The 11,386-nt window shown below is 39.3% G+C and overlaps 1 protein-coding gene across 2 annotated transcripts; it reads left to right on the top strand.

Moving 5' to 3' along the window:
- Positions 1 to 17: 17 nt before the first annotated feature.
- On the top strand, positions 18 to 10,677 carry LOC119020716 (cytochrome b561 domain-containing protein 1). Of its 2 annotated transcripts, XM_037100256.1 has the most exons (4): positions 18 to 1,733; positions 1,911 to 2,199; positions 3,831 to 3,868; positions 7,501 to 10,677. In XM_037100256.1, the coding sequence occupies exons 2-4, from the start codon at positions 2,043 to 2,045 to the stop codon at positions 8,005 to 8,007; spliced, it is 702 nt and encodes a 233-aa protein (XP_036956151.1). In that variant the 5' UTR covers positions 18 to 1,733; positions 1,911 to 2,042; the 3' UTR covers positions 8,008 to 10,677. The 2 variants fall into 2 exon arrangements, with proteins under 2 accessions (XP_036956151.1, XP_036956152.1); XM_037100257.1 differs by lacking the exons at positions 18 to 1,733; positions 1,911 to 2,199 and adding an exon at positions 3,213 to 3,357.
- The last annotated feature ends 709 nt before the right edge of the window (positions 10,678 to 11,386 follow it).

Here is an 11,386-nt window from a genome sequence, read left to right as displayed (position 1 = left end):
CAAGCAACTATTATAATATATTTCTAACATGCAAAATGATACTATATGGAAGCCCCAGTAGCAAGTGAGAAAAAAATCCCCTGATCAGTGTTCTAACTCTGATCAAATTGTTTTCTCTCCTGTTAAGTCTCCTGTTGACTTAAGAATACATGGAAAAATATGTTTTGCTTCTTCAGTTCTAGGATTTAAATTATGTTTTTATCTTTTTTTTTTTAATTTATAAACATGTGGTAGGCCCAACAAAACCTTATGATGGGCATCATCTCGGCCAAGACTGACCCAGGATGTTAGGATAATGGTACATGAACTTGGATTTCTATATCTCTTTTCCAGTCCACCGTCAAGTTTTGTGAAGTTGTGGTGTCTATAGTGAACAGCTCCTTGCTGAATTGCCGTTTGAACACCATTATTTTAAAAAAATATATGTAAAACCCCACAATACATCATCTGAGTATTGCAGCTTTGACAAGCTTAAAATGAATGAACATTAAAATAAATTAAGGAATATGTTGAACATCAGAATCGAGATTTTTTGTTTTGTTTATAACCATACAACTATGACATGATATTTATTACAGAAATGAGAACTGATTAATAATGCTTTTAATGTCATAATCATAGACGCAGGCCATACATGATACAAATGTACAATTCAAAATAGGCCAGCTATCTTAACGTAAACAAAACTCTGGCCTCCTTTACATTGAAAATGTAGTGGCAAATACGTGTTCTTTCAAACACTTTTCAAGTTCTTGTTCGCAGTTACATTGCAGCTCTGTTGAAATGGTGTCTGTAGTCAAGGGGTGCCCAGACGGATTTCTGGGCGGGGGCGAACACCTCTTGAACTCCAGGCTGGATGCTAAATGGTGCGCATCCCCATTTCCTAGTGGACTGACTTCCTGTGACACTACTCGGCTTACATTATGCAACATAATGCATACTTGAAGATCCTACATGTTTACCGAACATTTCTACCCCAAATAAATAAAACTGTGTACATGGTGATTTTTTTCCCCCTTATTTTTCTGGCAAGCGAAATGTGCAGGCTACATTTAACCCAATGGCGAACCAGCCTTGGCCTACGAGCTTCACTACCGGCAGCCCCGTCTTATTGTATGCCCCTCTCCTAATAAATGATCATATGTTTCACACTTGGATAAATCTTTTCGATAGTCTTGAGCAAACTGAAGAGGTAAGCAAACGGCTTGGCAGACAAGCGGCGACTCAACTGAAAAAAAACGGAAACAAGAGTGAAGCATCTCACTTTTGTCATTCTCTTTGGTTTCGAACGTCAAACCAGGAAGTGAAACAAAAACAAGCCATCAGCAGAGACAGCCGCGTATTAACAGCCTTCAATTCAATTAAAAAAACTTTATTTGTCCCCCGGGGACAAATTAAGCATGCGTTTTTCTGTGCCATTCACACGAATGCGGCAGCTCAGAAGGTGGACATGTTCAGGCCAATAACCTTCCAGCTGACAGTAAAAGACCGACCTTTGTCAGGCCTGAGACCGCATAGTCTCCGCTCCCGATGCCGCTCTTTTTGCATTTATTGCACCGACCTGCCTGGTTTTTAATCCGTTCGCAGGCCACATTGGCCCGCTGTAATTGTTCAGTCAATTCGTCGAGAACCGTGAATACAAGTGGAAGTTAGTTGACTTTTCCTCTCAAAACATACCTTTTCAAACGAATACACATATTAAGTTTTAGCGTAAGGCTGTATCCGTTTCACAAGTAAGTAATTGGATGTGATTGTTGTTATTATACTGTAAACTAAAGAAAATGGACTAGATGCTTAACCTGGATCAGTTTGAAAAACTACATACCGGAAGTACTACGTGTTGTCTATGTAGGGCACGTTCATCTCTTGTTCATCGGATCTGCTTGTTGTCTGTCTGTCCGTCTATCCAGTTCTGCCACTGTCACTTAATGATTATGGAGCTCGTGCGGTGCTCCGGCGGAACACGCGCCGTGTCAGTCCGTCTCAGCGCACCTGTTCCACCCTCCGGAGTCGGCAGGTAGCCGGGCAGGTGGCTCAGCGGCATGCGGTCTGATGTGGAGTACTGCCCGGTGGGAGAGGGGCTGGGGATGCGGGACTACTGGCTCTATGTGTGGCTGCGGAGGGCGGCGGTGATAGCTGCTCATGTCACCGGTGTGGGCCTGACCCTCATCCTCTCCCTGCTGTCCAGACCCGGAACCAGTGAGTGAATATATGGATGATTGGTGATATTCCATTCATACGGCACACTGGCAGATTAAATCAATAACACGCAGGTCGAGAAATGCATTGCCTGTTGTTTGGATTAATGGTTTAGTAATAGTTTGAGTTATAATAAATGAGAAGAGCCTCTCTTTGTTTTCATGTCTGAACAAACAAGTTATACTGTTTTTCTTCGTTTATATGTGGCGGACCGTACCACTATTCCAGCTTTAAACAGTGCTCTGGGACCTTATTTTAATCTGAAGCTTGTTTATTCATTCATGGAAAAAAAAAGTTTGTATTATTACCTCCTTAATATTGTAAATGTAAAAATTCTGAGTTTGGATTCCTAATGACAAACGACATTGCGCTCCTTTATGGATAAGGCAGTTTAATTGGTCAAGTTTCTGTCTTCTCGAAAAGTAGCTGTTGAAAATTAGCGGTCTCGTCTCGTCTCATTTCATGTCATTGTTTGCCGCTTCTCTGTGAGGGTGGCGGGAATGTATCGCTTTATCCCCCCTTTTTCAAGGGGTCGCAGGGTTACTGGAGCCAATCCCAGTTATCTGTCTGGGCGAAGGCAGGGTACACACCCTGGACGAGTCGCCAGCTCTTTCAGGGCCCTTAATTGGGGGCGAATTAAAAAAGAAGGGGGGGAAAAAAATCAAAAATAAACCCTCATCCTAATAAGTACTAATATAGTACCATAAGTAATAAGCAAGTTTTAGGGGTCCACTGGATCAGTGAATGTGGCATTCAGCACTTAACAGGATTCACTCTGAAAATATGTATCTGATGCTAGACTCATTTAAAGCTATTGTTGTGTATTTGTGTGATATTTCTATTAATCTCTATCAGGGCCACAATCAATAATAGAATGTTAATTACTGTGTGGATTTTTTAAATAGAATGTTTCCAATGCAAACATAATATCAGACTCACAAGAGGTTCCATTGCATAAAAAAGAACCATACAAGATAAAGCCACAACAATTATCATAAAAAAAAACAAAAAAAAACAACACAGTTAATATGTAGGATCTCATCTCATCAGAGCTTTTTACGCTTAGATGAGTTAGAGCAGCCCTTCCTCGGGCTGGTTAACGTTTCTATGTTGCTGTTTCTCAGACCCATCCAGACAACACTTAAAATTTTACACCAGGTGACTTAGAAGTGACATGTAGGAACAGGAGCACAGTTTAGACTGGCACTGTTTCATCTGGGAACCTGAAGCAATAACATGTTGGCCTGAGCATAAAATTTACAACACTGTCAATAAATATCTCTGTCACTGCTCAAACCATCAGTCAGACTATGACCAGGTTTTTTTTTTTACGTCATTGTATGTCAATGGAGTATCACACAAGTGAAATACAGGAAAAACTCATTCCTGTCCACTCTGTTTATGACTGCCATATTGTTACTCTTTTTGACTTTAAATTTCATATTCACATCTTTTACATTCTGTGAGTACAGATTAAAATTATAATGGTCCAACTACCCTTTAAAACTAGAAACACAATTAGTTTTGTGATCACTCAAGAGTTTTGTCAACCTTGAACATGTAGCACCCATGGATTTTCTTTGGATAGTTTTGGATTGTAAGATGCTGACTGGTGTATTTCTCTGTTCCAGGTCTGTTTTCTTGGCATCCAGTGTGTATGTCAGTCGCAGTAAGTTTACAGTCCATACATGACTTGACCCTCTCCATCTCATTCTCATATGCATACAGCCACCCAAACACACACAATGAAAGGTCTGATCTGATCAGGTGTTCAGCTTTCATACAGTTGTTTGCCACATCAGTCTTTCTGACATTTCACATTCAAATGAACACTTTCTATTTACCTGCAGTGGTTTATGAGTTTGGATTATTTTACTAAATAATCATGTCATTGCAAATACCATCAGCACACAAGAAGAACATTAATTTTGTTATCTTAAGTATAATGTTGTTATTATTTTTTGTTATTAGTTTGTTTTCTTTTTCATGATCTTAATAGAATCATGATAGACAGTCAGTACTTACAGAGTGGAAATACAGTGTGTACATCTGTTCTGTACTTTGTAAATGTTTTTTTGTGGTAGCCAGCTGTGTCCTTTATATCTAATGCTACATTTTCTAATCATGGCTGGTTTGCTAGAGCAAACAACATCTTTGGGCCCCCTGGCCCTCAGGAGCCTTAAATGTTTATGGTGTGCTGTGTGGTTATTACTTTGTGATGAATTGGGGCTGGGCAATATAGACACAATAAAATATCACAATATTTTTGACCAGATTCCTGCTATTGATATTAGGGGTGGGAATTGCAGAGCAACTCACGATGGGATACACTTCACAATATGATGCCCACGATACCAATGGTATCATGAAACTGCGGGTTTGTGATAACTGATACTTTGCAAGACAATCATCTAATGATGCATCAGGAAACGTCTAACTGAAAAATACAAAATAGTCCTAAAAATACAATCAGGAATCATCTATTATTCACTACATTGTGGTGTCAGTTTCACAGAATTTGAAACATCAACTGAGGTGAAATAATGTCTGTAAATGCATATAGAGTCTGAGCTTAGTGCCTCTTTATCACACACACTGCAACTTGTCCATGTGCACTATTGTTCCTATTTAAAAGAGTTATAAAGTGACAACAGGTTGGACTGCCAGAAATCAGAACAATGCCGGAGTTAAAATGTTTAAAGGAAGGATACGACTAAGCCTGATTAAAATCTCTAGGAATTTAATCTGTAGTATACAGAAGTTTACACCACAAGGAGTCATGGAGCAGTGACTCTGGTGAGTCAGTTGTCAGAGGAGTCTGTTTAGAGCCCCTTAAAGTTTTAATTACTGATTTTCAGTGCCAGTGTAGTGTTAATTTTATAATGTTGTTTTAATACCTACAGTACATCAGTTAATACCAAGCTTACATGGTACATACTGATTACATTTGCATGTAATTAATTAGTACTAACTAAATTGTGTCACAGCCACTGTGGGTTTATCTGGCCATGCTGCTAAGTGACTGACAACAGAATGAAATATTTATTATGGCCATGAGCTAATCATTCACTAACTGCAAATCCACATTACATTCATGATAAATTCCAAAGGTTTTTGTCTAATATGTATACAATGTAGTTTATGTAGGTGGACTATCATTTGGAATGATACAACAATTTTGTTATTTCCTTAATGATTTACATAATAGTAGTAGTCATGTGCTGTGTGTTTTTTTGTTTTGAGATCAACAAATCAAATATAAACAGATCCAAGAGTAGCATAGATTTCAAAAGTAGCATATTGACTCTCCTGTAAACTCTCAGCATTCCTTCACCTTCACACCCTCTGCTCAGGTCTTTGTGTCTCCATCCTCTTTCCACTGTGAATAATAAATGGCAGGGAGAACAAACACTGAGGACGGTGTTGCATCACTGAGTCAGAGATTGAGTTACAAACTGACCCCGAATTTGTTTGCAGAAACTGCTTTGTACCCTGACATGGTGTACAGGTTGATGTTGGGCTTTGTCATGGCTCATGGCAGCACATAGTGATGAGTCTGTCATAATGTCTGTCATATTTTTATTTCTACTGTTTCTTTGATATTGTATGTATGTTCAATGTATGTTCAGTGTTTGTTATTGCTACTGGATGCTTGAAATTCCTCCGGGATCAATAAAGTATCTATCTATCTATCTATCTATCTATCTATCTATCTATCTATCTATCTATCTATCTATCTATCTATCTAATGCGTCATCACAGTGAGTGATGATAACTTACTGTACAAACAACATGCCTCTCCTGCCAGGAACAACTCCTCCACTAGAGCTGTGAATCATTGATTGATGTGTTGATTTTCTTTCACAGAAATCAATTCAAAGCACATACAATAGAAGCCTGTTTATAACTCATGCTCAGTTTAACCACCTCTCTCTCTCTCTCTCTCTCTCTCTCTCTCTCTCTCTCTCTCTCTCTCTCTCTCTCTCTCTCTCTCTCTCTCTCCCCACTCTCTCTCAGATCTATGACCATCAGCATAAAGTCTGGTCCTCAGTGGTGACTTTGTTAACATTTGTACTCAGTAGCTCACTCTCTTTGATATGAAATGTTAAAGTGGAACCAAGACCACTGATTCCTACTCAGTTGAAGTTGTAAATCTTTAAGTACAGGTCACCAGTTCCCTAAAACAGCTGGTCAAAGTCTTTATAAAATATCACTTGAACAGGAAACAAAACAATGTAGATGTATGGGACTATTGTTAGTGGCACATTAATCCATGTTTTGTGTTAAATTGAGTATTTCTGGGAGCAGGACGGTATGTGTGAGTCAAAATAAACTACAGTGTGCATGTTTGTAGTAATGAAGGAACATATCAACCAGTGCAACAGCGTAGACGACATTGTAACTCAAAGGCACAGAGATAATATAGCAAGGCCTAAATATCTAGGCACAGTTTGAAATGAGCAAGCAGTGTGAGGATCACTTGTGTCCTTGATTTTTCTTTTTGTCATCGCTACAAGACAGATTCAGCACCCCGCATTCAAATTATTAAGGTCTGACGTGAGTCGAGCACGTTGTGTCTTATATTTATAAGAAAAATATAGAAAATGACCACACATCAATCTTCATGCTGCAGCAGAATTAAATGATTATTACAATTTATTAAGATTAAGGTCAACATCACTTCAACAAAGTCCAATAGAACAAAAACAGGAGTGCTCAGATGATCATTGGGGTTGTAAACAAACAAGACAGTCGAGACAAACTTATGTGGGAAAGAATGCAAAAATAAAATAACTTTTTATGGTAAACCTGTTGGTTCAGCTTTGATCTACCATGCTCACTTAAATTGTTAATAGCATTTTAAATGCAAGGACATTCACCTTTACCACTAAATAAAGTGGTTTAGATCTTCTGAATTAACTGTCGGACTCTGATACAGCCATGTCAACTTGTTCCCAGATCGTATTCATTATTTAGATCAGTGATGATCATAATTGGGAGAAATGACAGCTGAAACTACAAGAACAAGACCAAAGTTGTAACTAAATTGGAATTATCCATTAATTCACACATATGAAAATAACTTAAATATGAGCTGAAGGGAGTATAACAGCAGCTATATGACGATTTCAGCACAGTATCCATTTATTCCTTTGTCAGTCGTGTTCTGATGTAAGAAAATAACACATCCGTCTTCCTTCATATGCTTACATCGGAACACCTACTTTTGTTTCTCTAGCTGCTCTGAAATAAAAGAATGAAAACACCTTTATTGACACCTGTCTTCTTCTCCCCCTGCAGTACTGCCTGTGTATGACAGAAGGCATCCTAGTCTTCTCAGCTGAAGGATCCCTCTTCTGCTTTAAATCTCGGAAGGGTAAAGTCCGTCTCCACTGGTTCTGTCAGGCCCTGGTGCTGATAGCTGCAGCCACTGGGCTGGGCTTCATGGTGGCCAGCAAGAATGTGTCAGAGCGCCCCCACTTGGTCACCTGGCACAGCTTGTTGGGTACCTGCACATTGGCTGCCACAATGCTCCAAGCGGCTTGCGGTGTCTGCGTGATCTTCCCTAAGCTTCTGCGTCTCTCCTCCACTCTGCCGAGGCTGAAGCTGTACCACGCCACCTGTGGTCTGGTGGTATACCTGCTAGCCACAGTGACCGTGGTGTCAGCCATGTTCTCAGACTGGTTCCAGGCCACGGTGAAAGGGGTTGCTTGGTGGGCCTTTCTCCTGCTGCCCTTCTTCCCCGCCCTGGTGGTGATGAACCAGATCACCAATGCCTACCTGCCTCGTAAGAAGATCAGCAGCTGAAACACACATAGCAGGAGGCAGATTCACTTCTGTAGCCCATAGAGTCAAATGAAAGTCCTACACCAAAGCAGCCTTTGAAGGCAAAATAAGAAAGCAAAGAGCTTCACACATTGGTTGTCCTATAGACAGTAGAAGAAACATGTTCAGAAAACATTGGTACAATCTTATGATCCTTATTCCATAACAGTGTGGATGCTGCGTCAAACAGAATAGCCATAATTTGCTAATCCTTTTTTGACTTATATGATATATTTGATGTTTGACCTAATCAGCTTTATTGATTTTTGTAAATATCTGCTTATTCTGAATTGATACAGGCTACAGGTTTCAAACAAGTTGAGAGAGGACTATGAATGGGCCACCCTAAGCAGGACTTGGTTTCTGGGCTCAGAAACATTTTTGTTCTGTTTTCAGTTTGTTTTAAAATGATCACATTCTGTTTTTATGTAGAACTTTAACACAGCATCCCCACTCTTTTGGAATCAGGGTTGTACCCCACAGACATCTGAAGAGAAGTTTTGAAATCTGGAATTTAGTTGTATTGTTTGTCAAGCTGGAGCCAGAAAAGTCTTCTTCTGCAGTATCTGGGCAAAGCTGAGGTTGTGAACATCTGATACAGATCATTTGATCTCATTAATGATCAATTTGCACTCTCAAATTGAATTGGTCCGCACACAGATTTTTTAATTTCTCCAGTGAAGTTATTGTGATTGTTATTCGGGACTAAAGCTATCATATCGCATAGAAAAACCAGAGCATTAGCAAGTTGCTAGTAGCTGTAGATGGTCTTCCATTTGATAAAATAAAGGAATGAAAAAAGTCATTTTAGGGTTCAAAATGCCCAAAGTCAAAAATTGGATGGTATGCATAAAAAAAAGTTTCCCCTGACTCTTGGATACTGTTCAGCATAGTTTCTGAGAGCCCGCACCTGGCGGTCAGTAGAAGAACTGTAGCTTGAAACATTACAAATTCACCATCGTCCAGCAACTGCTGGAAAAGCAAGCCATTTTCAAATTCAGTGACACTTTGCACAATAATATGGACTAACATGTCAAATATAGACACACATGAAACACAGGACACAACAGGGTATGTTATCCTGACAGAGCTACTGGAGGCAATTGCACAGGTGGAGCCTGTGGATGCCTTTGAACTTCCTCCGTCTGTTGCCTCTCTAGGGGAGTATTTGCACTACATAGGCAAAAGTCAAAGAACATGCATGTTGACTGGTTTCTGAAGGGATGCTTTGTCACCCCTGCTGCTCTTTGTGAAAGGACACAGCTTCAGTGATGACAGTGTTTTTGAGGATTATATACCAGCCTGTCCATTTTAAATCATTTATCCATTAATGATGTTTTTGTGGTGTGTCTGTCTGACTGCTTAACTTACATCAGTCCATATTTTAATATCAACACTGATCCAAATGAAGCAGCATTATGTGAAAGAGGTCACTTATGTGTATCTGATGGTGCTGTGTTGGTGTTGTTCCTGGAACATCATTTGTATTTATGAACCAGCCTAGAAATCCTCACCGAGAGATGTGAAATCATTGAGTAGATTAAGTATAGGACTTCCACTCATGAGATCAAGGTTCATGTTGCGTATGGAACACACTCATTTAACACAAAGTTCAGTTTTTTTGTTTGTTTGTTTGTTTGTTTGTTTTCAGGTTTCATTCAGTATTTTGTTGCTTTGGTCAGGTTTAATGGAAAAAAAAATGCTTGGTTTAGGAAAACATTTTGGGGTTAAAATAGAACCTTCTGCATTCTATTCCCACCAGTTGTTAATCTGTGATTGTACAATAATGTGATTGATTAGTTTCAGTGCTGGAGTAACAGTAGCAGATCATGCGCTGTCACTCACAGTCCAATAGAGAATTATAACCCAGCCATGTATTATGGCTGATTGAAAAACACACCTTTTCATTTTTATCAGGGATTAGAATGATTTATTAGATTGGTGAACATTGGAAAGTTACCATTATCTTTATCATTGGTGTTAACAATTGTTTTTTCTTACTGAGGCCTCATTTGATGGCAAAATTACTATCATTGATAACCCAACAATGACACTTATGTGAAAAGCTGCATGTGGCACCTCTGGTTCATGAGCTGGTAATTTTCGTCAGTGTGGGCATGTGACCCTTTTCTGTCTTGAAAGTGGCTGTTTGTGAGTCACGTTCTTTGTGTTAAACCCAATCACCAGAATAATTGTTAGATTAGTATTCTTTTGCAACACCACAGTTAAGATAAATCTCAAAGTTTCTTCATGTTTCAAACCTATGTTTGTTAAGGTAACATTTTCTACTGAACACTCCGCTTAGGTTGAAGCACAAAAAATGCTTGGTTAGGTTTAGGGTTTGGCTTAAAATTGCTTGTTTTGCTCACCATAAAATGGCTGAAACTTTTGGCAGGTCTCTTTCAAAAAACATTCGACTTTGTCGCTACAAATACGGCTGGTGACGATCCACCTTCACATGAAAAATAGTGGGTCACCCGTTCACAGCCACAGTTCTGGCTTGTTATACCTCCACCATCACCACGTGTGAAAGTCAGCTAATAAGCATATGATGTGAATGGGACTTACCACATTTGGTACAAATGTCAACCTTGGACTTAACCATGGTTTGCTGAAATGTTAACTGCTAACATTAAATCCAGGTCACTGCGCTGTTGTGTTTTGTTTGCTTTTGTTCTCAATAGGAGAAATGAGTGTGCACTCAGACAATAGTGAGCGCATGCTCATTTTTGCTTTTTCATACAAAGCCAAAGATAATAGCTCTCTTCTTGCAAAGATGTCATCAGTCGGTCCCCCCAAGAATCAAGTTGACACCATTAAATCCGTCCCATCATTCTTGCAAGTTGAAGTGTTGTCAAGTCTGCTGAATGAGAAATTCAAATTTGAAGACTTGAAAATCAACCAGTCACTGTACTTTTCCCATGTAATTCAGAATTAGCTTTCCATCATTAAGTTTCTACTGGTGGGATAACAATCCTCCTCGAGTGTTCCTCGTTGCTACTTTTGTAAGAAAAGTTCAAGTTGGTTTCACATCAGCTCAGAGGAACAGCCTGTATTGCAATAAATATTCAGAATTGTAAAATAAGTAGTTTGTTAAGTCAAAAAAAATCCTTTTGTGGAACTCCAAAATTCCAGATTCAATATGAATTTTGTAATTACTCTTTTATGTTTTTAAAGCTGCCGCAGGGAACTTACATTTATTTTTGATTCTGGTGGATTTCTCTGTGGAGAAACATTAAACAAAATAAACTTTGATTTAGCGCTGTACCAACCAGACTACAGCATCTTTCCTCAGGCTGTTAGACTCCAGCCCTTTTCTCACAGAGACGCTGCATTATCCCTGCAGCAAAGGCTCGCCTTC

Source organism: Acanthopagrus latus, chromosome 6 (assembly GCF_904848185.1).
Source record: "Acanthopagrus latus isolate v.2019 chromosome 6, fAcaLat1.1, whole genome shotgun sequence".
Classification (NCBI taxonomy): domain Eukaryota; kingdom Metazoa; phylum Chordata; class Actinopteri; order Spariformes; family Sparidae; genus Acanthopagrus; species Acanthopagrus latus.
This window is presented reverse-complemented; position numbering and strand designations above follow the sequence as displayed.